The following is a 26,057-nucleotide window of genomic DNA, read 5'->3' as shown; positions in this document are numbered from 1 at the left end:
TTTTTCGGCCAGGAAACTCTTCACCAGCCTCTACCTCCCTGTTGATTTCTCCTTTCGCTCTCCCGACCTTTCCCTAGCAGTTTGGGAAGCTAAGGAAGGTTTTTCCTGAGGACAGTTTACACCGATCCCAGTCAACCGGCAGCCCGTGAGAGATCAGGTCCTTGCAAAGAATTAGACGGAAAGACTTAAAAAAAAGTTGACAGTGATTTCCAAATATGCTTTCCATTTAAACTTCCTAAACCGGTGTCTGTTCGGGAGGGGCTTCCCTCCGAGTCCCCAGCATGGGACGGGCGGGTTCGGGGGCTGCCTGTATCTCCCGCCTGACTCTCGCTTCTCCGACCCCCTACCTACTCCACGACACGCACACACACAATCACGAGCCCGCCCGCGAAACATCTGGACGAGGATTCGCGTTCAGACATCAGGGCAACTACAGCCAAAGCTGGCTCCTGGGGAGCGAGTGCGGAAATGCGCGCTGCTGCCGGAGCGCACCAATCGGTGGGGTCAGACCTCTCCCAGCGCTGGGTCAACTTCAGCATCCTTCCCACCATCTGCTCCTGTCACCAGCCTCTGGCTCCGCCCCTCTGAGCCCGCCCCTTGTCCTGCAGCCAATAGCAATCCCGGAACGCTCTCCACCGCCCCAAACTCTCCACACCCCCACGTACTGGGAGCCGGTTGGCTGCTGAACCCTCAGCGAAGCGCCCGTATTTGCATGGGGCTCGGGGTTTCTGGTAGGTGGAGCGACCCGTCACTCCGGAAGGCCGGGCCCGCCCACCCCACCTCGATCCGCGGCGCCCTTCCTGCGCAGTTCTCCTTCGCAGCCTCCGCGGGGAAGCGCCGGGGCTGCTCTCAAGGCTCAGTTCGCGGGACGGCGAAGAGGCAGCCCCGGCGAGCGGCCGTGCACACCGTCTGGAGTGGCCAGGGTGCAGGAGTGCAGCGTTCTCCTGGCCCCGAGCGGGGCGTCGCGCCGCAGGAGCAGCCCCTCGGCCAGCAGTTGCCGCCACCCAGACTTTCGTTCCAGTTGCGGCTCCTCCCGGGCAACATGTCAAAAGCCGCCGCCGCCACAGCTGCCGCCGCCACCTGGGGGAGAGCAGCAGCAGCAGCAGCGGCGGCCGCGGGCGCGCGGGGGCAATAAACCGAACCACCCGGGCGTCCAGCCGGCCAGGGAACTCTCTCCGCGCGCATCCTCCGGCGGGACCCGCGCCATGTGCTGAGCCATGCCCCTCGCCGCGCCCGCGGGCAGCGCATGGGGCAGCGCCTGAGCGGCGGCCGATCCTGCCTCGATGTCCCCGGCAGGCTCCTGCCGCAGCCGCCGCCGCCCCCGCCACCGGTGAGGAGGAAGCTCGCGCTGCTCTTCGCCATGCTCTGCGTCTGGCTCTACATGTTCCTGTACTCGTGCGCCGGCTCGTGCGCCGCCGCGCCCGGGCTGCTGCTGCTGGGCTCGGGGTCCCGCGCCGCCCACGCCCCGCCAGTCCTGGCCACAGGTCCGGACGGGACTCCCCTCAGGCTGCCGTTCCAAGCGGCACCGGCCACCCCGTTGGCTGCGGGCAAGGAGACGGACGAGGGCGCCGCGAGCCAGGAGGAGCCGAGTCCCGAGGCGCTGGACTCCCCCAGCTCCATCTCCAGCTTCTTTAGTGGGTCCGGGAGCAAGCAGCTGCCGCAGGCCATCATCATCGGCGTGAAGAAGGGCGGCACGCGGGCGCTGCTGGAGTTCCTGCGCGTGCACCCCGACGTGCGCGCCGTGGGCGCCGAGCCCCACTTCTTCGACCGCAGCTACGACAAGGGCCTCGCCTGGTACCGGTGAGTTTCCCCACCAGGGCCAGTGGCGCCAGCTGCGATCCAGACCAGGAGAGGAGAGAGACGTGGCATGTGCTGGGGAAGTGACAGGGGTACAGCCTCGGACCACTCGGGGAGGCGGGGGTTGGGGGGTGCGGCGGAGGAACGACGGCGAGTTGCTGGCCCGCGGCGCCAAGGATCCTGCCCCAGCGCGGTACCGGGTGCGCGGGGCTTCGCTCTCGCCACAATCCACAGAAACTTCTCGAGGAGCTCTGGCGGCTCCGTGGCCCACAGTGCCCTAGAATTAATCATGCGAGCTCTCCTCAGAAAAGGGGGGCAGCGACTGGGACGGCGCTCAGGGAAGCGCGCAACACTCTAACTGTGGCCATGTCCCAAACGAATCAATCCAGTACTGCGCGTATTATATTTTTCCTTTTGGAGCCCCGGAGGATGTGCGCCCTGCCGGTCGCGGTCTCCGCCCTAGACCGACTTCCAGAGCAGCTTCTGCTCCCCAGATGGGGATGGGGGATGGGAGCGACGCAGTCTGCCGAGGTCGCGGGGAGTCTGGTAACTTTTTTGTTGCAGTCCTCCTCCTTGCTGGAACCCGAAGAGGCTCAGCGGGCGAGCAGCTTGGGCTCCGGAGGGTGAGCCGGGCGAGTGGCCCGGCGCCTCCGCCTGGCTGGCGCGCGGGCGGCGCGGAGCGTGGAGCGGTGCTGGTCCCTGTCGGGCAAAGACGCGCACTGCAGCCGGCGCGGGCGGCGCGCAGCTTTGAAGGTTTCTCGGCGCCCGGGGCTTGGCCCGTCCGTTTCCGCCTCCTGCGCCCGGGCGCTGGGAGAGCGAGGGCAGGGACCGTGTCTCCGCAGGCCCCTTACGCGTCCGGGCTCAAAGAATATTCGGGGCCCATTGATTGAGAAATGCAGGTTGCCGGGAGGTCGGGGCTTCCAGAAACTAGGTTTTGGGGTGGGTTCCAAAGGGAGAGCGGTCCCCGGGGTCATAATCACGACCTCTGCCCAACGCTTCCCGCAGCTACTGGTGTTTGGGGTGAGCTGTTGGGATGACCGAGCTTCCGGTGTGGGTGGGCAGGGGGTCCAGACTCCGGCCTTCGGAAACCTCGTCGGTAACCAGGGGTCTGGCCGGCGGCTCCCACCCGTTCTTTCCGGTCATCAACCCCGCAACACCCACAAGCACGGCTCGAGTCCCCGATACCCCTCCAGGCCCAATCAGCCTCCAGGAGGCTGGAGACTTTGGCAAACAAAAGGGGAGAGTCGAACCGAACCCCAGTCCCCGCCCCCATCCCCCCTGTCTGGACGGGAGAAGCTGGAAGATAAAAGGGGGCTGACCCAGCGGATTAAAACCGCTCTCTTCCCAGCCTCGCCCCCACTTTTGTCCTTAATGTTTTCATTATTGTCAGGAGTTGCCCAAGTCTGCAAGTTAAGCCAGCCGTGACAGTCACCCTTCACGCCGCGGACACCAGTTCTTAAGAATGGGGGCTCTGGAGACCGGCGTCTGGAATCACGTCCTGGCTCTGGCGGCTTGCTAGGCGCGTTGAGCCTCAGTGCTCTCATCTGTGTAGTGGGTCTCCACAGGGCAGGAAGGAGTGAAGGCGCTGGTGCGCTCAGGTGTCGGGCTGGCACAGGGGTTCTCTCTAATTGTTAGTTATTGTCATCATCGACTGTATTGTTGTTATTACTTCTACCCCCAACACTCCTCCTCCTCCTGGGAGGATGATTCCGGGGCCGCGATGGCAGGCTATATAACTAGCGCCCTTCCAGGTGGAAGCCACCAGAGAGAGGCCGGAGGCAGCCCAAGATATTCTGAGATCAGACGCACTGGGGGCCGGATTGGGAGGAACTGGCAGGAAAAGAAGGGAACCCTTAATGTCAGGCGGTTTTAGAAGCAACTGGGGCAGGCCGTGGAAATCCCCACAGGAAGATTCGCGCAGTCTCCTAGGCGGCCGCCCTCCACCTGCCACGTACCTTTTGATTAACTCAAAAACACCGAATAAAGAACCGAGTCGCACTGGAAACCCTCGCGGCGCTTGCAGCTGGGAACGCAGCCCCGGAGCCTCGGGCGGAACAGGCGTCCGGGGCCGCGATGCGGGCGGCCGCGCGGGGAGGCTGGTCTCGGGGACCGCGGGGGCTTGGCCGGGCCGCGGGAGGCGGGACGTTCACCATCCTCCCGAGCCGTCTCCCTACACGGACGACCTGGACTGTCGGGGCCAAGAGGCCCGGGGCCCGCGGCGGTGACCCCGCGGACCGGGTGGCGGGAGGAGCAAACTGCAGACACAGCGACTCGCCCCGGACGCTGCGTTCCCGGGGCTGCTCCATCAGCGCCGGGCGTGCCCGCAGGGTCAGTGCATTTTTTTAAGGGAAGAAAAAAAAAGCCTTTAATGGCATCTGCTTAATTAAAAATTTTTAATTAATGAATATTCTGGATGTCGGGCAAATATATGGACTTAATTATTTTGAAGGCGGCCGTTTTAACTTTAAACAGACACTTTAAACAGCGGGAGGAGACGCTTGATGGAGAACTCTTTTCCTAAAATCTGGTGCCCGGGGAGCACCCTGCACCTCGCTGGAGCTCTGTGCGCTCGGCCCCGCCCTGGTGCCCGCGGGAGGTGTGGTATCTCCCGCTCCGTCCTACAATCAGGCAGCAGATTGGAGAAGAGTATAAATAATAATTAACCAGAGAGAGGTGCAGTTCAGAAACGCGGTTAAAACAAGTCCTCAAAACTAGAAAATAAGAGAGAGGGGGAGACATTTTGAAGGCATTTAGACATTTTGAAGGCATTAAAAAACTATGGGCACGGATGGTTGAATCCGGGGGTCAGCATTCTAATGGGTTGGAGAACGAGATCCTGGCTGTGTCTGAGCGAGTCGTTAATGGGTTTATCGGTTGATTCACGATCTTGCTAGTGGCCTAACCGGTAGCCTAGGGCCTGGACGGATTTGCAGGAAGTCTCAGAATTTGATTGTAGTTCCTTCTACTTGGCGTAACCATCAGCTCCAACAGGGGAGATCATGGTGGATGGAGCCCCCCGTGCTGGCGGCGCAGAGCTGATGTCGGCACCGGCCAGAGAGCGGGAGCTTTTCCGCTCCCTTATCTGCTGCAAAAATCCAGCGTGTTGATACGTGCGGCCCATCTGTCCTGGAACCCGAGTTTGTTTCAGTCTGGGAGTAAGACTCTTGTGGGTTTACTTTTCCAGTTCATTGCCCAGCTCTCTTTCTCCAGTCAGGCCTCCCCAATTTATCAGGTGCTGATGAGGATGCACTGAGTGGCCTCTCAGGACTCTTGGAGAAACTGGCCTTTCTCTCCTGTACCCCGGGTGTGAGGGTGTTTGAGGAACATGGGGCCGTCGTGCAGGAGGAGACGGAGAGAGCAGTGTCCTGTACATGCATGCTCTGAATATTGATTTAAACTTTGAATGGTCTAAAATTAAATATATACATTCTTTAATAAGTTTCTCATTTTGATTTGGCTTTAGTTTGGTAGGTTTTCATGAATTTTAATGATCTCAGCTTGGGAATTAAGTTAGCCAAATACTGTATGATTATTATTTTTTTATATAGAAATATGCCCTAGAATTGACAGTGGCAGAAACTCCCTCCTCACCTTGACTCCTCTTTCCATTTTTGGTTGTACAAAATAAGCTGACACTTCAATGCTCTGGCCACATTAAAAAGGGTATAGTGTGTGTGTGGTTTAATAACGTTGGTAGCTAACACTTACTGAATGTTTTCCCTCGGTGCCAGGCACTGTTGCAACTTTTACAGGATGAGCAAATTTAATCCTCATTACAATCCTGTGAAGTAGGTACTAGTACAGATGAGGCAACAGGCACAGAGAGGTTAAGCAACTTGCTCATGGTCTCACAGCTGGAAAATGGCAAAGCTGATACACCAGCCCAGGCGGTCCTGCTCCAGAGGTCACTCTGTGCCATGTTCCCTCGCTTAAGTGACCAAGATGTAATGTTGGTCATAGATGATGAGTTCAAAACTGGATTTGCTTTAAAAGAGTTTGACTTTTCTGGGGCACCTGCATGACCTTGGCGTGGATTGCTCACTTTGTCATTCACTTTAAAAGACTAGGTCAGCTCTAGAGCAGGCTAGTACTACATCCAAAGTGGGCTTATAACTAGAGTGAGGATAATTACATCACCATGGCAATATCATTTCTCTGCCTGCTCAGGACCGAGTCAAAGGAGTCAGTAAAATGACAAAAATATCCCTGAAGTATAAAGGCTGAGAAAACATAGCGAGTGTCCGTACTGAGTAGATTTTTTCTCTTCCATGTGCCCTTTTTAAGGCTGACAGGGGTGGGAGGACGTAGGGTTACATGAGATGTTTCAATTCCTAGGAAGGAGTTCATTCATTTAAAGAAACTCCAGTGCCCCACTCCCAGACTGAAAACTTGTACTCAATAACCAGAAGGCAGTTATAACTAACACTCTTGGGTAGATTTCTTACAAATTAGATTCTGAAACCTGGTAACTTCAGAAAACCTCACTTTTAAAAGCTAATAGCTGAAAATAGCAACTTTCTCTACATTTTTAATTTAACAAATGCTGAGAAAACTAATTTCTCCCCTATTTTCCTAGTCTGTTTCTAAAGACTTGGTGGCCAAGCCTGTTTCTGTCTTCACTAAGGGAAATTTAAGATAAGATCTGATTGGGGATAATCCTTTTTGAAGTAATTGCACTTTCTCAGTCCTGCAGTTTAAACCGAGTATGTCACTCACTTCAAGCTGCTGGGTGAAGATCAAAAATCTACATTTGTATGCAACAATTTGAAATACAAACCATCATGTTACAAAGCTGTCAAGATTTATTAGCAGGACAGTGTAGCATGTGTGGAACTCTGTTTTTAATTAGGCACCTAAATTAGACCATAAAATGGTTGATTAATCTTTTACAAGTTGAGGGGAAAATATAACATAAATTAACCTAATCATAAGTGTTTTCCCAGATGCTCTGAGTTAATGAACTAGTCAATATTTAATAGCAACCTATTGTTTTAGATAAATAAAATGCTGAAATGAATGAATTAAATTACACTTACTATCTTCCAAATGATACATTATTATTGAACAGGTCTTTAAAAATTAGGTTGCAGCCCATGTGTTAAAAAATATTTATCAAAATACTACAATTTGACTAAGCTAATTAGATTTTGCCTTTTTAATGGAGCCTGATTATTGAAAATTTATGATTTAATATAGACTAATATTTGTAAAAGACATTTTCCAAGCTAAAGTTGTATTATTTGAAATTTTAAAATGACCTGTCACAGCTTCTGTTTTTCTAGTTTGGTGTTTTATCTTGTTTGAAGAAAAACTTTTAGATATTTTTAAAAATCAGTATGTCACAAAACCTCATCCTAAATATCTATGCTGATTTACCTTTCTGTTTAAAACATGCTGTAGGACATAAGGTTTCCTGATTATATAAGATGACCCTTTGAATCACTAACATTATTTAGAATTAAAAGCACACCAGGAATTTAAAAAAAAACCCCACCAGTCAGTTAGTGTTATGAATCAGAGAAGTGGCATTTATTTAAAGCTTCAGAACTGAAGTCCGTGACTCAGACTGCTTGCTGACTGCTTTCTATGTCAGTAGTTTTTGAATACTTTATGTTCTCACTCTATGAACATGGAAATTAAGTTGATTGACAGGAACACAAAATGTCCACTCTAAAAGCAGAGCATAATGAGCATTTCTTTTGCTCTGAATAGAGTTAGTTTCCAAATAGGGCGCTACCTCTCTCATTTAACAGTCAATGATTTCAGACAGTAAGGGAAATTTCAGCCCTGGACTGTCGTGATAGTCAGGAATCCCAGCAAAATGAAATCCCTAAGTATGGGGCATATTTTCAAGGGTAATGAATACAATATGTTGCCTATGTCAAATGAAAACATTCACCATGACAGAAAAGAAATGAGATACTGATATCTTTGAAAACTACGTGTAAGTAGAGCATGAAATTTTTTCTAATATTTAAAACATTACCTTGTTAGAACTCTCATATTCCTCTCAAACTGTACCAAAATAAAACTAACATCCAATAACACTGATGTTGGTGGCTATTGATTTTTCTTTCTGATTTTAGATTTGGGGGAAAGTTTAGGATGTGAGAAGCAATTACCAGCTTAATAACATGATGATAAATAATTTTCATTGCAGTCAAGAGGCTATGTGTTAAAATACTGCTAATGCTAATAAAGCCCCCCATTAATTTTCTTTGCACATAGATAAGAGATATTTAATTTATATTATATCTATATCTTAAATTCTTCCTTTAAATATGCATTTGTGTGACTTGAAAAATATTAAAAATAGCGTAAGTTACCAGGTCATTGAAAAAATTTACTTCCTGTGTCATGGATGAAACATGTTTAAATAGCAAAGCTGTTTAAGAGTTTGCTCACCTCCCAAAGAGAGCTTCTTTTAAAATTTATGAGTGTGGATTTGTGGTGACAGAGCTGGTTAAAGAGTGTTGCCAGAGAGGAATTTATATTTTGTACCTGCATTAGAAAATTGTGTGTGTGTGTATACACGCATACACACACACGTTCACTGTGACTTTAAGTTGATAAATTTGTTACAGAACAGATAAGCTCTTGGAATAAAATTTTTTTCTTCTAAATATAGCAGATGTCTTAAAATAAGACTCCGGTTTAACATCAAATTGATTGTATCTCAGCCCATGCTAGACTATTTCTTGCCAAGAGGTCAGTATTTTTAAACACCTTTCACCAGACTGTGAATGATTCCATGTGCGTTCATCAAGCAACTTGGGGGCCTGTGATTGAGAATCCCTGTTTTTTCCCAAATCTTGGTCCCACAGTCCATAACACGGTTACACTTGCTTAGAACCCCATAGAATGCTGAAAGATTGTTCTGGGCAGTATGAGGCTTGGGCAACAAATGGAGAGTGAAAAAAATATATTGGGGAGGGAAGCAGCCGATTCTTCACGCACACTCTTGATTTAGTGATGGGGGCAGGAGGAAAGGTCTGGTGACAGGGTGTCCAACAAGGCCCCAGACAGGCCCCACGTGGCCACGTGGCTCTGCGCTGCGGCAGCCAGAGGAGCGTTCGCGCCCACCGCGGTTCTGGAAGGGCGGCCGAGCGCCGCCGATGCCAGAGAAAATGGCTCCGCGGCCGGGCCTCGGGAGGCAGTCAGCACGGCCCCTGTGTCGCGCGGGATCACCGCGTCTGGTCCCAGGACCGCCGCGCCCCGGAGACAGATGGCGGAGCTTCCTCGTGCTGGGGGCGGGGCTGCCCCTCCGCCCCGCGGGGCGCCGGCCGCGGCCACGTGACCAGCCCGAGCTCCGCGCGCCGGCCTCACCTGTTGGCCTGAGCCCTGCCGGGCGGCCCGCGCTCGCGGTGGGCGGTGCCGGCGGGCCCCTGCCCCGCGCTGATTGGTCCGAGTTGCTGCCCGGAGACCAATGGCGTCCCGCCTGCGCCTAGCCCCGCCCAGAGGGGCGGGCGGAGCGGCGTGCCCCGGCCTGGCCGGCCAGGCTTTCCCCGCCGCTCGCATCCTCTCCCGCCGGCTGCGTCGGTTATGAGCCGCCGCCGCTTTCCGAGCCGAGCTTATCAGCTGATCTACTGTGCTTCCTTCCTTTTTTCCCTCTCCCTTTGTCCTTTGTAAACCCTCCTGCACAGATGTGCCTGCGTCCTGGAGCAGAGGTGTTTGTTGGGTGGAGCAGTGGGATCAGAGGCGGTGTGGCCTTCCCTGCACCCGGGGCGTTGGGATGTGGGCCTGAATGAATGAATGAATGAATTCTTCAGGGCCGGACGAGGGAACTTGGTCTTTAAGGGCCTTATTTTGGGGCGAGGAGAGGGTGGGCTTGCTCGCAAGGAAGTGAAGCAATGGAGTCAGTTTTCAATCAGCACGTTTCGTTCCTTTCTCCCTCCTCCCCCTTTTTTCTTTGGGGGAAAGAAAGAGATAATCCTCAGTTCATCCACTTCTGTAATGGGTGTCTAAAATGCGATCCACCAAATTCAGAAGATAACCATAGATAGCTTCATTTCCATAATGTGGCTCGTTAAATGACAGGATGAAGAGAGAAAGTGGGAAAGAGTCGGACAGGGAGGAGAGGAGGGAAAGGAAAAGGCACATAACTCTCAAGCTCCCTTCAGATTCCCAAATCGCCGCTGGACTGGGACCAGGTGGCCCGCCCCCTCCCCCGCTGCTCCAGGGCACACCCTCCTTCCTCCGCCCCTGTGGCCACAGTCTGCAGCTGCCCCTACTCAGAGGGGGAAGGAATGGCTCCGCCTGGGCGACCTGGAAGCGCCTTTCCGCCTGCAGGGTGGAAGGGGTTGTCTGGGCGCTGACAAGCTTACCCTCCTCTAGTGCTGTCGGAGCTGGAATCCAGCCCGAAAAAGCCTCCACTGAGGTGGGATGTACACAGTGGCCCTGAGAACTATGTTGTGGGTTTGGAGGAGGCAACCTTGGTTTCTGGAAGTTTTTGCGGAGCTGCAGGAGATGACCTTTGTTAAAAGGGCAGGAAGGCCATTGCTCATTATTGCAGGGGATGTTGAAGAAATGCAGGATTTGGTCCATGGTCCATTAAAGTATCTCCCCCCTCCCCACCCCGGGAGACCCCACACTGAGGCAACAATTAGAGAACAGTAATTCACCCCCAGATCACTCCTGGTGCCTTCCCCCAGCTGAAAGGCCTCCCCCTCTCCCCCCTCCTCGCCTCTCTGGCTGGAAATTCGTCCTGGCTCAGCCCAGCCATTCCTCTTGATGTGTGCTGTTCTGTCCCTGGTGCCCTCCGTCTGATTGTTCCCAAGTCTCCAGGCACTTAGCATACGCTGGTGCTGCCAGTTAGCACAGATACACAAAGAAGTAAACATCCTGTTCCCAGCGAAGAGCTCTTACGGAAGCCCCAGTGGGTGAGTGGGGGTGTGTGGGAGGGGTTGGGAGAGAGTCAGGTAGGAAAGCTGATCGCTACTTTGTCATCGACTTGAAATACTTAATAGAGGAAGAGAAAGGTGACCATTTTAAGTCTTCTTCTATAGTCAGTGAATAATACGTTCTTATAAATCATGTTGATCTATTTTTTTTCCCACTTATCTAACAAGGATTTATTGAGCCCTTAGTTTTTTTAAATGTATAGACTTTATTTTTTAGAGCAGTTTTAAGTTCACAGCAAAATTGAGTGAAAAGACCGTTTCCATATACGCCCTGCCCTCACACATGCACAGCCTCCCCCACCATCAGCATGCAGCATCAGAGTGGGACATTGTCACATCCATGAACCTCCCCTGACACATCATCATCATCCAAAGTCCATGGTTTACGTTAGGGTTCACTCTGGATGAGGTACATTTTATGGATTTGACAAACGTGTAATGACGTGCATCCACAGGTATAGTGTGGTACAGAATGATGTCCTGGCCCTAACAATGCCCTGTCTGAGCACTCACTGTTATCAAGTGCTGTACCAAGCAGCCCTCGAGGTACTGAGCAAGTACTAGAGACATGAGCTTGTGCTTGAGGGGCCGGTTTTAGTCGGTGAACTAAAATCTACAGGCTCACAGAGGTCTCCATGCAATTTAAGCATTGATTTAAAAAAATCATTAGTCCTGCTCAATTGTGAATAAATCTAAAAACCATCTGAAGGAGAGGAGGAAGCGTGTAATAAAATAGTACAAATTAACAAATGTGATTTTGTGTTTTACTTTTCCAGGAGCTTTCCAAAGAGAGCTAAGGAGGGAAGAAGAAGGAGAGGGTGTGTCAGTTACCCGGTGATTGCAGAGGGAAAGGGAGGGAGGGCCTGGGCTCATTTCAGCTTAGTGCGAAAGGCCCTGTGTGATTGTCCCCATGTTGTGGAGGAGGAAGGGGAAGCCGGCAGAGGTTGCCTAAGGTCATAAAGCTGTATCTGTGGGTGGCTCAGCCTCTTGAACCCAACGCCTCCCTGAGGGCCCATCAGACTCCACAACGGGAGCTTGCATACCGGGCAGAAATTGGACCTGATGTTCCTTCTGGACCAGTTTAGGCCATCTCTTTTGTTGTTTCTTTCCCCCCAAAGACACAGACTTTTCCACGTGAAAGTCTCCCAAGATTATATTTTTCCTCTCTTTTTCTGTCCCTATCCCTACTGTTTCCTTTGCTCTCCAAACTCACTTCTCAGCCCCATCCCTGTTGCAACGGCGTCTGCGTTGATGGTGGCGGTCTTCATGCGTGCCGTCCCTGCTCCACCCCATTGCTTTCACGTCGCCCGTCCCTGTCGCCCTTGCTCCAACCCTATGATCTGTCTATTTGACGCCCCTTCTCTGACCGCAGCCTCCTTCCATTTCCTCATTTGCAGGCCCATCTCTTCTCTCTCACCTGTTTCCTGAAGCTGCCCACCATGGCCGCACCGCTCAGATTCTTAGTTCTCAGGGTCACACTGAAACCCTCCCCACTCACCCCCTACGGCCTCTTGCTTCCCTGCTGCATTACCTGACACCCTCCACACCTTTGCCCCTACCTGTGGGGGCACCCTGTTTAGTACCATCCCCAGCAGCCATGCAGGAGAAGGTCTCATCATAGAGCCGCCCTGACTTACATCTTTGCCCAAGAACTTGGCCGTCACCCTGCAACTTGCTCGCCCTGCTGGTCACCGCCCCTGACCCAGGCCAGGCCCCGCTGTGCGCATTGGCCCTTCTGGATGGCGTCCTCTCCCTTCAGGCACCCCTTTATATAACTCCCACACACAGGGAGAAGCTCCAGAGAGACCGGGGCCTGGATAGGAGCACTCCCTTAACCACTTCTCGACGTGGCCTTGCCTTCTTCTTTTCCCAAGACTTCCCTCCACCACATCTAACAGTGTTGTGTTCTTTCTTTTCTGTATTATTTGAAGAAAATCCCAGACTTCATATTATTTTATCTATAAATCTGGCCTATGGAGGTTTTTTAAGTCAAATTTTTATTTCACATATCTGTAAAAAATTGTACAAATCAAAAGTGTGCAGCCTGAGGAATTTTCACAAAGTCAGCATACCCATGTGACAGCGGTTCACAAACCCCCAAAGCCACCCTCGTGCTCCCTTCCTGTCACTAACTGCTGGCCCAAGGGTAACCACTCTCCTACTTTTTACCACTGCAGATAAGTTTTGCCTGTTGTTGAACTTAAAGTAAATGAAATCCTAGAATGAATATTTGCAGGGTTTTAAAACCATGTAAATTCATTACCAGTATTGACAGATTCAGAGGTTTCACATATGAACCCACATTTTCTGCTTCTTTTATAAAGGATCTAACAGTACTAAGCCTGCCTTTCTCGTGGCAACAACCAGCTGGAACTGGAGAGCAGCTTGCCTGTGAATGGGGGCATGCTCTCTTCTGTTTGCCATAGTCCCCACTGTTCCTTATTGTCTCACACTTGGCCAGATTCACTCAGTTGTTTGCTGTCTAGTCCCAGGGCTGGATAAATGCCAGGCAGAGTGGGGAGCTACAAATTGTTTTCCCCCTTTTTTCAGGTGTGCTCTTTTTCAGGATTGAGTTTCCTCAATCCAGTTCATCGTGGACATTCTTGCTAGATTTTGGCATTAGGTTTTTTCTGTTTGACTGAGTTTTTATTTGGTACCTCTGTGGGGATCCTGGGAGAGGCTGCATGGCGGTCTGCTACGTGGGTGCCACTTAAAATCAGAATCACCATCATAAAATCATTTTCAGTGACATGCTTCTCCTATTTTTAAAACTTTTCTGTTTCTTTAACTGGCTCTTCTTCCATATGGCCCCCAACTGGGGTCAGCCTTTTGCTACAGACATTGTGTGACATTGAGCGAGTCACTTTATCTCTTTGCTGTCAACATCCCCAAGTGTACAATGGAGATGGGCCCATCCATGCTTCCTAAAGCAGTGCTCAGCAAACTCTGGTATAGGACCACATTTGTTCCCAATCCACTGTGGACCGTTATGTTGTCCTACTGTGCATGACTGGTACACACTCTACACGGTATGCCTCCTGCCACGCGATCTGCAGTATCCACGCTGGTCTGTGCCGTGACCAATGATTTCACTGATCAGGGCCTTAGATGTTGTAGAATGTCAGTTACTTATCATAGCTTTAAATGCTTACTCTTAGACTTTATATTTATCTCCTTGAGGACAATTTGCAGGTAGTCTGCAGACCACACTCTGAGAAGTACTATCTCAAGTTTCTTTAGTGAACAGAAAGTTCTGGAAAGATTAATAGGTGACGTGTAGAAAAAATGGTTCCATGTTAAAGGCCCTGAGAAGTACCATAGCTAAAAACAAAACAAAAATTTGCTTAATTTTGTTGAGCCTAGAATTCTCGAGTACGGAATTCTCTTTTCGTTCAATACCTACCGATATGCTGAGGGCTGGTGTTCGTCCCAATGCCAATTTGGGGCAGGTTAGTGGAGCCGGTCTCCAAGGTTTCTTGCAGTTTGAAGAGCTTGACCCCTGACCCTGTGCTCTCTCTCTGTCCCCCTTTACCCCGTGGAGCAGGCCGCCCCATCTTATCACATGTAAGACTCTAGGCTTCTCCCGCTTGGAGCGTCATCTCAAACCTCATGTGTCTGCACCCTGCTTTGCTCCCGGGATGACTGTGCAGAAAGAGTAGAGGAGGGGCAGTGGAGTCGCAGTAATCAGGGACCCTGGGGAGAAAGAGGCTGAGGCCGAGGCCGGGGCAGCAGACCTGCCGATGCGGATTTCAAGCCTGGTCTTGCTGCAGGCTTCTTTAGCCGGCTTCCCCTTGCTGTTATTCCCTAAGCAGGCTAATTGCCGGTTCAGCTTTCCAAGAAGCTTATGTCTGTTTTCAAAGGTAAGTGCTCTGTCTCCGTCTCCGTGCTGTTTACGGAGAAAGATGTTTGATGGTGTTGGGAAAGGGGGAAGCTTGTTTCCACCCTGCCTGCACGGTCTACCCTGTGGTCTGGATCTGCTTTATCAGAGCACCAAGAGCGCTCACCCCTGACACTGAAATACTGAGTCTCTGCCAACCGACGACTGGAGGCCCGGCAACATTGGCGGCCTTGAGCTGCTAACAAAGCCAATCGGTTTTTTTTCTATGGGAATTTTCCCTTTTGTTGTCTAGCATCAAGGGGGGATGCGCGAAAGTGATCTTTCATCACACAGCACCGGAAACGAAGGAAACTTTCAGATTAGGTGTCACTGGGAGAGGAGGCAAGTGGAGCCTTTTACAGAGAGAGATGAGGATTCGTTTACCTGTTTGTACAAAACTTAAGTTACACGAGTATCTGGATTTCCCCTCCAAGCACTCTAAACTTGCTCTAAAGATCTTATTTTCTCCTGATACACTTACCACAGGCTCCTCGTGTTTGGTGAAATTCGAACACCTGCCTGGACGGCCCCTCACCTCTGCCCCGAGCCCCTGCTTCCGGGGGGAGATGTTCAGCAAGGGCGTCTCACGCGGCCTGGAGGTGAAGAGTTTCACACCAGAATGGGGTCTGCTATTGCATATACTTGACTAGCTTTTCATTCTTATCACACTTCCCTTTCTATAAAGTTACGGATCTCTTAACGGGATATTTAATACCTGCCTTCTCTTTCTTTGGGGCCTTATGAAATTAGGCAGTAATGATGCAGCCTTATCGCTGAGTCATGACCAGCGTGTGTAGATGGCACTACTAATGCAATAATGTGGTGTCTGCCATTCATTCATTCATGATTTGATTTCACCCACCAGACAGTTTTGGAACACCTAGAATGGGTCAAGCAGTATGAAAGCATTGGGAAGATAAGATGTTAAGCCGTTCTCGAAAGCCTCAAGGAACTCACCATCTTGGTCAAGGGGCCATGGTGAGACATACTATAGAACAGAGTGAGAAATGCTGTGGGAGAAGAGAGGAGAAGGCCCAAAGGAGAGGCCACCCCTGAGCTGGGCTTTGATGCATGGACAGGAGTTTGCCGGCTGATTGTCCCGGAAAGCAAGTAAAGGCATTCAGGGCAGGGCAGCACTGTGTGGGAAAGGCACAGGGAGAGGCATGGCAGAGCACTGGAGGTGGGTGGAGCAAAGGAAGTGTCAGAGATTGGGAGAGAGGAGGAGCTAGGGGGCTGGCTGAGAGGTGGACTGTTTCCTTGAGGTGGGGCCTTCATCTCATTGGCTAAAGGGAGTTTTTCAGGCCAGCACAGCCTCCCATACCTCCCATACCAAAGAAATTCACAGACTTTACATGCATTTGAATTCTTTTCATGTATTTTTGAGGAAAATGAAATAATTTGGTATTTTAAGGTGGAGAAAGCAGAAAATGTGTAGATGATTTTCTAAAATGAACCACCCTCAGCCCTGCTGAATGATTCACATGTGGCTCTCAGAATTCCCAGAACAAGCATTTGTCCCGATGGTGCTCATGAGAAGAGACGGGACACACTTTCTCTCATCACAGACCCAACACCCACCTCACCGTTGCCTCTCTGGGTAACTTGGGTGACTGCCCCAAAGGGCCTTTCCTCCGTAGTTTGAGGTTTTTGGGGAAAGAAAGCCATTCTTCCCCAAATCCCAGCTCACCTCCAAATGCCAACGTCTCCAGCCCGATGCCCTGGAGAGACAGATGGTCCACAAGCCCTCCTCCCCAGTTCTGCTGGGGGCGGAAGCCTGTCGTTGCTCGGGAGGGCTTCTGGCCTAGCTGGACAGGACTGGGGCGAACCTTTGCCTGGCATCTCAGAACCTTGAGCAAGTAGAGAGAAACTCTGTTTGGTTCTTGGTTGCCAGCATTCCCAAAGTAATTTAGTCCTATTCCCATCACTCATTGTGGACGAACTCAATTAAGTTTGGGAGCCTTCCATGTTAGCATATAAAAGTGATTACAGTTATTGATCAGGTCTGGCTTAGAGTTGCATCTCCCTGATTTGGAGGCTATTTCTATTTAGAACAGATGAGATGAGAGGCAGAGAGCTGACATGCTCTCTTCAAATTCACATCAAAAAGAGCTGTACTCAGGAGAGCACAGCCAGGGGGCTCCTGGTTAGGGGGCCGCCAGCGTGAGCGGGGCAGGCCCTGTGCGCTGACCCCGTCTCCTCCCCATCTGTCTCCTCTGGTGGAATGTTCAGTCATTCACAGTTATTTTTAGGGTTGTGTTTCCTTCTAGTCCCAGCTGGAAAGAAGTACAGAACAAGCTCATGACTTTTTTGTGTTCTGTAAAAAGAGCATTTGCCAGGGAACACATGTGCCAGCTTCCTCGAGACTCAAGCTTTCGTTCATTTTGAGGACTCTGATCAAAGCCACCTCATCTTACCCAGATGGTGTCTTTTGGGGATGTCAGTTTGGGGGATGGGAAGTGCAAGAGCATGTCACCTGTTGGTGTGCGTCATCGTCTGTGGTTGCTTAGCCCCCAGATGTGGCAAATGGGTCGCAGGTCCCAGCGCTCGAGGTGTGGACCTAGCATCAGCAGACAGCGGGGCCAGGGCTGCAAGGGAGGATGCTCTCCGAGGGATTGCATGGTCCACGTTCAACAGTGGGCTTAGTTTCTAAACATTGGTGCCACTCATGTTGACCCCGTGACCTCCATAAAGAAGTTTCCAGCTGCTGGTGGCTTGTCAGTTACATTCTAATTTGGATTTGGTGCTGCTTTGTCTCAACTGTAAAATCCTTTGGCTTCTGTCTACTCAGTGGAGTGTATTGAGAGACAATTTAGAGGAACCCAGCCTTGGGGACGTCCCTGGGGATTATGTCCATTGGAACAGCAACAGGGACAGAGCATTGGGGAGAAATCCAGCTGATTTCACTAGGCTGTTGGTGTCCCTGTATTTGAATGTCCACTGATGTCAGTGTTGTTCTCTATAGTTGTTTATTGAGCATCTATTCTGTGCCAGGCTCTAGGGATGCAAAGATTTATTCATTTCATGAATGTTATTGAGTGCCTGTTTTATTAGCACTGGTCTTGCCCTCATGTAGCTTACATTCTACTAGGGAGAGGTGGGCAATAAATAAATAACAAGTAAACTCAAAATAGAAGGCCACTGAGTGATAAGAGCGATGAAGAGAAATGAAACAGAGTGAGGGGATGGAGAGTTGTGGGGAGAGGGTGATGGAGAAAGGGCTATTTTAGGCAGGAGGCACCTCTTTAAAGAGGTGATGCTGAGCAGAGGCCGGAATGAAGAGAAGGGATATCGGGGTTCAGGGGGTGGTAGCCTGAGAAGAAACAGTGACCAGAGTGAAGAGGTCAAAGGAAGAGGGGGAGGGGAGGGGCAGAGAGGAAGCTCCTCATGGTCTTCGTGTGAAAGGATGCCAGTCGTGGCTCTGTGAATGGGAGGGACAGGGCCTGACCTACTTTTAGGAAAACCCTGACCTCTTTGTGGAGATTGACTATAGAGAGTGAGAGTGAAGGAAGCGGGGGAGATGGCTAAATACAGCAGGGCATGAGACAGACAAAAAGAGAAGGATGCTCAAGGCATAAAAATATTGCAGAGGAAGAAGTGATTAAATCTCCCTAGCTGAGGGAGAATCTTCACTGGGAAGACTTCAGAGAGGAGGTGACACCCAACAGGGTTTTGACGGATGAGTAGGAGTTCACGTGCAGCCCGTGTTGGGAAGGGGGTCTTCTTGGCAGAAGAAATAAATGTGAAAAGGCAAGGAGGTCTACATGAGAAGGCATGGGGGATGCAGCGAAGGACCCACAAAGGAGAAATGAAGGAACGCCTCTGTAATGTAGGACAGCATTGCGGGGTTGATGTCTTTTGTGAGTGAGCCTGAACATCATGACTTCAAAGAATAACTAGGACAGTTCATCCTGCACCTTTTTCTTCCTTCTGTCTCAAGTGTTTTAACTTGGAAGTGAGATTTACAAGATGCCATTGAACAGCGTTCAACAGGCATTGCTTTTGCTGGTGATCAGAAAAGATGCCACCCAGAAAACAAGGCAAGTGCCCGAGATCCTCTCGGCATGTGTTCCGGGCCCTGCGTGCTCGAAGCTGCTTGCTTTCTGCTTGCCTGGATGGAGCCTTTCATTAGGGTAAAGCCTAGAGCCATGTAATTAGAAATTCCACTTCTCAGCTCTGGACCTACAACAGGAACAGCCGTGGACGCTCGGTTCCAGCATTCTTAGAAGCTGAGCAGGGCCAGGCTGCAGTGCCAATTTGCCCAACCTGGTAATTACGAGGTGGCTTTGCAGGCACACACCTGCTCTGAACGTGCAATTAGTGCCTGCCGCCCTTCTTACTGCAGCTTATAGCTCTGCACAGGCCATTTGCAGGGATGGGGTGTACATGTGTGTTTGTGCCCCCCAGACCCCCCATTCTCCCTCTTCACTCCCACCCCTTTCCTTCCTTTCTTTTTAATCTGAACATTTCTTGCTCTGTTTTTTTCCGAACGCCAAATTTCTGACCATTTAGTCTCAAGAAGCCATCTCTTTGGTTATTTTACCAGGAGCAGCCCCGGTTTACTGTGCTTTTGTCAGAAAACCAAAGAAAGTCCGGCCCCTTTTGCGTGTTTTTTTTTCCTTATTGTCCAGGAGAGAAGTTGCAGAGAAGGGACCAGCTCGGAGGACGGGAGGATGGCGCTCTGGGGGGCGTTGGTGGAGGAGCGTTTCCCGAGGATTGCTCATCAGATACTTTCCACTCTACAGTCCTGCTTTATAGCCAGGCTAATTTAATTTCCAGCTGAGGCGACTCCCCATATGATGGTAATCTCAAATAGTTAATGAGCTAGAAGAGGAGGCAGCCTATTGGATTGATTCTCGGGGCTCGGCTCCGTGGCTTCGCAGGACTAATTCATCGCCCTGTTTGTTTCTTAGTTCGAGAGGCCTGTTCTGCCTGGCACAGCTTCCCGTATCTCCCCGCTTCTAAAGATGGATGAGCTGTGACTTCTGGTCTCTGGACAGCTAGAACCAGCTTGCTTTCCTTCTACACACCCGGTGTCTTGAAAGAGAAGAAGGAGGGCAGAGGGGATAGCCTCAGATCAGTTCATCTGTCCATGATGCCTGAAAGCACATTGGGAAAAGTTCTGATTCCTTCCTTCACCCCAGCCGGGTGGGGATCACGGCAGGGCCTTGGGGCGCACTGCAGCGAGCCGTGCTGGTCAGTGACATGGGTCCTGGGACCTGGGGCACGTGTTTTCCTCCTGCAGAACACCGACACCGTTGGAAAAGTAAGGGCTGAAGTGCACAATACAGAATGGGAATAGTGACAGGAATTGGGTCTGTGCTTGGGGAAGGCTAATCCGATTATTTTCAGTTTTGTGATCATTTGTTTCGGTAGGGGTGAGTGAAAAATGAACTCCCAAAATAAAGGCCTCAGGGCAGAAGGGCGGGGAACCGGTGAGAGATGTAGCTCCCACCTTCTCAATTAATCTCCCTCTCTCGCTCTCTCTCTCTCTCTCTCTCTCTATATATATATATTTATTTATTTATTTATTTAAGTGTGTTTATTTCATTATAATTTATACCCTATGTGATTCCAAAAATTAATTTAAAACCAAGCCTTTTTTATTTTTTATTGTCAGAAAGGGAGGGCAGATGGACACCTCTTTAAGGGGCGGGTGACAATAGGTGGGTCAGAAGGGTCTGGTGGGATGGTGGCTGTAGTTGAGCATTTTAATCTTGGAGGTTCTTAGAAATATCGAGAAGTGGGATGGACATGAGATTCGGAGTCGAGCATTCTGAGGTCCGAGTCCCGGCTTCGCCGTTGCCCAATAGTTGGCTGGGAGCAACTCCATCTAACCTCCCTCAACCTCACTCTCCCCGTCTGTAAAATGGAGCAAACACCCCTTGAGAAGGTTGTTACAGGGAGCCAGCGAGATCCTGGTTGTCCAGTCCTTTCTCATGTGCTAGGCAGGTCTTGGAGTTGACCTCATAATGGCCAATGGAGAGAGAGAGCCATCTTCTGATAAAAAGGGGAAGCCCATTTATTCTTTCCCAGAGGCAGACTTATTTTTCTGTTGCATGAACTTTGAGTATCAGACTGGGCAGTGTCTTTGTGGCTTTACAAGACCACGTGCAGACCCATTATTATGCCCTCATCATGTCAATGCTTACTTGAATATAGAGGCATATCCCATTTGTAGGTGGTTCAGGCAAAGCATTTGGGGGTGAGCACAGACAGCATGGGGGGCCTAAGTGTGATGCTGACCTCATACAAGGATGTCCACTCTGCTCTGTGCACTGACCTCCTAATCAGCCCTCAGGCCAGGGTTTGACAGGAGAGCAGCTGACTGGTGGCTGGTGGATTGCTGTTGGGCTGTGTCAGAGCTCTCAGCCTGGGCCTGAGGATGGCCCTCAGGGATCTGTGAACCCCCTGAAGCTGAGGGCCAAGGTCCATGGACATGTCATTATACGCATTTGCAGCACAGAGGGTCCGTCTCTTTGCTCAGATTCCCTGCAACCCCTAAAAGCAGAAGAGCCCTGCTCCATGGGCACCGCCCTGGGATTTGCTTGCTTGCTTTGCCAGCAGCAAGGGTGACACTCTGCTGTGATACTTAACAAACCCTTTTCTTTCTCTTTTTTTTTTTTTGGTGAGGAAGATTGTGCCTGAGCTAACATCTGTGCCAATCTTCCTCTATTTGTATGTGGGGTGCCACCACAGCATGTCTTGATGAGCGGTGTGTAGGTCCACGCCCGGGATCCGAACCCGTGAACCCCAGGCCAATGAAGCGGAGCGTGAGAACTTAACCCCTATACCACTGGGCTGGCCCCAACAAGACCTTTTCTGCTCTGAAAAAGAGGAGAACCATCTGTCTTCCAAGGAAGAGGGGGCCCAGGAAAGTGAGTGCTTCCTTGGACAGACACCATATTTGTCTTGTAAACAAATCTCTTGGAATTCAAGATTCATGGAGACATCTTAAGAAGATGGTTGGGGCACCCACTTCAGGGCATCTTCATATAGTCAATTGATTCCATTGCTCAGTTTGTTAGCTGGTAGCCCTGCCTGCCTCCAAGTGACAAGTTGATCTATGTGCATTTAGCAAGCCCAGGAAAACAGTGTCCTTGGAGGGGGTTGATCTAGACTAATTTCCCATATGTGCTAATGGGGCAGCAGAGAGTGCGTCTCTTGTTCCCTCCTTCAGGTGCTGTTTGCTCATGGGCTTAGTGCTGTGTGTTCCCAGCCCTGGGATTTGGAAGTGGGTTCATTTGGGAAAGTAGCAGCTTAAAGGTTTTTATTTGGTTTTGTCAGCGAATGGAGAAAACCACCGAGCATTTCAGAGAGAGGCACCATTATTCTCAATGCCCAGCCTCAACTGGCCTCCCAGAGAGACCCCCACCCTACCCCGGGCTGACCCATCTGCCCAGAATTGGCCTTTCTGGACCCAGGAGACCTTCTCCAGCCTAGAATCTGGAGTGATGCTCGCCTTCTCTCAATTTCTGTTTTTACACATGGACACAAAAACCCAAATCCTCATTCGTTTATAATGTTTCTTGGATGGCACCTAAATTCTCCTTCTCCCTCCCACTCTGAAACCTTGTGGGGATCTACAGCTTCCGTGGGTGAATTCCGAACACGGAGTCCCTCGGCCTCAATCCGCCCCGCTTCAGAATGGAAGGTGATCCTTGCTCCTGCGTCTTTCCTCATCTAACCTGTTGCCGGCTGTTCTTTTTTCCTTCCTTCAAAGTGTTTTTGAATTAGCTGCTCTGTCTTTTTCGTCCCCATTACCCCCTTCCCATTGAGATCTACAGAATCTCATTTATTTTGCATCTACCTTTTTGAAAACATACTTAAGGCGGTTTTTAAATGATACCTAAAGGGCCACAAACACATAAAATGGGAGAGTGAAGAAGAGAATCAATAGCGGGGCCCTAAAATGGGCCTGAGAAATGTCTCAGATGACCATGGCCGTGGTCCTCAGCTGCGCGAAAAGACAGACCTCAGTCACACAAATCACAAAAACAAGCTGTTTGCTCGAAGGAAGCATGACTGTCCTTGGTGGTACGATGCGGGGTTTGCGTAAAGAAGACCCAATGGGGTAACGGCCACTGGTGTGGACAGCGCCCTTATAAGAAGCACGTGGTTAATCCAGCCTCTTTGGTAAAGGATAATTTCCTAAAAACAAAAGGTAGAATCTGACTATCATCCAGCTGTAATGTTAAGGATTAAATTTCCTTACTGATCATGTTAAGGGTTTTATTTCACTCATCATTAATGAGAGTAGCAGGCCGATGCTATCATTGGTTCAAGGAGAAGTAACAGGAACATACATTTACCTGGAATAGAGGAACGCTAAGATGGATTTACAAATAGGCAGGAAACCGACTTTTTCTGTGTGGTGGGAGGTGGAGAGGGAAATCCACAGAAGAGCCACCAGAAAGCATTTATTCGCATGCCTGTGCCCAAGAATTATATTGCATTGCTCTGTTGTTATCTGTAATGTACAGAGTTGCAAAATATTTCAAAGGCAGTAAAAGGCGAGAGTCACAACCAGAAGGATATGCTCTTCACAATGCTCGGTTTTCCGTGGGAGACACCCCATCATCTTTTTCGCTTATTCCAAATTTCTTTACGTTTTCTTAAATCCATCTTCAATAGGGTCATGGAGTCTATGATCAGCTAAAAGCCCAAATCTGTTTCATATATGCTGCTGGGAAGCACTATCTCCCCCACTCCTAATACAGCTTCGTGCCACTCACCTCCTACATTTGATGTGGTGTCTCATTGCCTCTGAGGTCAGATCAAATCCTGTCTAGCATTTGTTCATTTATTCATTGACCCTTCATTCATATAACAAACCGTTTACATTTGCCACAGTGTCAATAAGGCACAGTCCAGTCCTCAGCCCCCTCAAGGACTGTGATAGCAGATAGATAAAGGTTATGCTAACTCTGTGTATGTGTGTGTGCGTGTGTGTATTTGTAGGGAGGAAGCTGGGAAGGTGGTGGTCATGAGAAGGGAGCAAGGATTGCTAACCCAGACTGGGGAAGGGATGAGTGTCATAGAAATGTATTAGAAGGAGGAGAGCTAGAAAGAATATTCTAGGAGGATTGGGAAGTCCTTGGGGCGGGGGGGGGGGGGGCAGAAACTTGATGACCCATTTGAGGAGCTGCAGGTACTTGCCCCCAGTTGGAGTGAAGCAGAGTTGGGCTGAGCAGTGAGAAGGGGAGGCAGGAACGCAGAAGGCACTTGGAGAAAGCCCTGGGCCCTGCCAGGGAGCCTGAACGTGAAGCTCAACATTATTAGAGGCTGTGAAGGCTTCTAGATTTGGCTTTTGGAAAGATGCCTGGGGAAGCGGTGGGTGGAGGGCTGGGCAGGGTGGATGGGGGAAACCCCAGCCCGTTCCAATCTTTCTACTTTTGTTTCTCACTATTCCTCAAAAAAAAATTTTTAGTCCGGGCTAAATGGCCCAATTGCTGTCTTAGGTTCCTAAACTTAGGTATCTTTTGTTCTTGACTTCTTTACTTCCATCTACCCTTGCGACTCACTCAAGGAAGCTTCGATTGTCCCAAAGGACAGAACTTCTAGGTGCTTCTTTTCCACATTTCTTGTTTTGCACCAAGTATGTAATATCTGTTGGTAAACTTCCTGTGTGTGTAATGTCTCTCCAGATACACAGTAAGCCCCTGGAGGGCAAGAATCATCCCCACAAACGATACATACCTGCCATATCACTGATTCCTTAATCATCCTTAATAAATATTACATTTACATTTCTTGTCTGCTGTCTTCCTGCTGCCGAGGAGAGAGACATTTGGGATATCTCAACCCCCCATCACTTGATGGATGCCTGGGGATGCAAATGAATTTTAATGACATTAAGTCAAAATAATAAGCAAAATAACAAGTAATATAAATCAGCTAATTAGAGTCATTTTTCTCATGGTTATTACCTGTAACCACTTATTAGATTGAGAAGAGAAGACGGTTTATTACGGGCCACCAGAGGCGGGCATCCCGAGTCAGCTAGTGAGATGTGCTCCCAGCTTGCTTCTGTCCCATAGGTGAAGTAGGGAACACTGATCTTATGCCACACCTGTTCTTTGCTTTAGCTTAGCATTGACGTTCAAGACCTTTTTTATGTGTATGGCCTCTTAATGTAATTGTGTCACTTAATGTAATAGGTATGATGCTATATAAATGTTGCTCTAGAATTAACTTCTTTTGGCATCAGGATACTGAGATCATCACCATGTTCAAACCTGGCCCAAGTGGTAATTTATGGCTCCAGGTTGCCCCCAATTCTCTTTACATATTTGCCCTGTGAACTCTGGTCATTAGCTTTAAGCATTGCTAGCTCATTTCATTCATTCATTTCCTCATTCATTCAGCAAATTGCTTTCAAGCGCTTCCTATGCCCAGTGTTTCGCTGTTTTCTTGTATTTCTTTTGAAGATAAAAATCTTTAAAATCCACCATCTAAACAAATACAAAGCAAAACATGGGGGGCAGTAAGAGTCAACCAAACATTTTGTTCTTAAAAATAGTCGTGAGTCTTAAAAATAGTTACAGGGTGAGTTTGTCACTGGGGCTAATGCAGGGTAAAAGGCAATCTCACTTGTCGTTCTTAGCAGCTCTCTCGCTAACCATGAAGTTATTTGATCTCCTTGGGGCTCACAGTTCTGTTCCCTTGTGGAGTTGTGGGGTAGGGGAGCGAACGCTTTGTCTAAAGCACAGAATTGCCAGAAATTTTAAGACTCACCGGTCAGGCAGCGTCATCTATGAAAAAGTTCTCATATCATGTAAAACATCGTGATGGGACTCGCTCAAATCACACAGAGCATTCAGGTACAGCTTCAGCGTCCAATACTTTCCATCTTTCCTATCTTTGGACACAAAATACACAAGGCAAGCAAGACTCTGTATAGTAATCTGTTTCAAATTTATTGAGTTTTTGTAAAATATGGTTGATCATGATAATGAATGGATGAGAATTTGAGGAGGTTGGACTTACTTTTCTCCTGCTGAAAATGGACACTTTTGGAAGCTTCCATACTTCCCAAGCTGAGAATTCCAAAAGGGTGGGAAAAGGAGGGACTTTGATGGGTATCTTTAGAGTTTCTGTTGGCCATGTCACTTATTTTTTTTGAGACACCTTTTGGTCAGCTTCAGGCACTAGGTCAAACCAACTGGGAAGAAGTAAGTACTGATGGAGATAAGGAGTTCAGGATAGAAACAGCAGGCTTTTCTTTGTCAGCAGTTTCTCCAAGTTTATATACTCCCTTGGATGTTCTTTCTGAGTAAGAACGGACTTCTTTTCTTCTCTAAAATGTTCTTGAGCTGTTTAAAGCCTGTGACAAAGGAAGTTTATTTGCATTCATTTCCCTTTATTTTAGGTTAACTCAAACTTCGGTCTCAAGATTTTTATTGACCTAATTTACTTTATACTGTTTTCAGCTGATAACCATAAAATGGGGTTCTGTTTGTCAAGGAGGAGGAAAGTGGAGAGCA

At 49.5% G+C, this 26,057-nt stretch overlaps 1 protein-coding gene across 1 annotated transcript in view; it reads left to right on the top strand.

The window, feature by feature from the left end:
- The first annotated feature begins 892 nt into the window (after window positions 1-892).
- Window positions 893-26,057, top strand: part of LOC101404033 (heparan sulfate glucosamine 3-O-sulfotransferase 3B1) — a 40,446-nt gene continuing 15,281 nt past the window's right edge. The window contains exon 1 of the mRNA XM_004433044.3: window positions 893-1,800. Coding sequence (XP_004433101.1) covers window positions 1,247-1,800 — 554 coding nt within the window. The 5' untranslated portion in view covers window positions 893-1,246. The remainder of the gene's footprint in view (window positions 1,801-26,057) is intronic.

The sequence above is a fragment of the Ceratotherium simum genome, chromosome 16 (genome assembly GCF_057802395.1).
Source record: "Ceratotherium simum simum isolate JZ-2026a chromosome 16, ASM5780239v1, whole genome shotgun sequence".
Classification (NCBI taxonomy): Eukaryota; Metazoa; Chordata; class Mammalia; order Perissodactyla; family Rhinocerotidae; genus Ceratotherium; species Ceratotherium simum.
The sequence above is the reverse complement of the archived record's forward strand: the minus strand, read 5'-3'. Positions and strand labels throughout refer to the sequence as shown.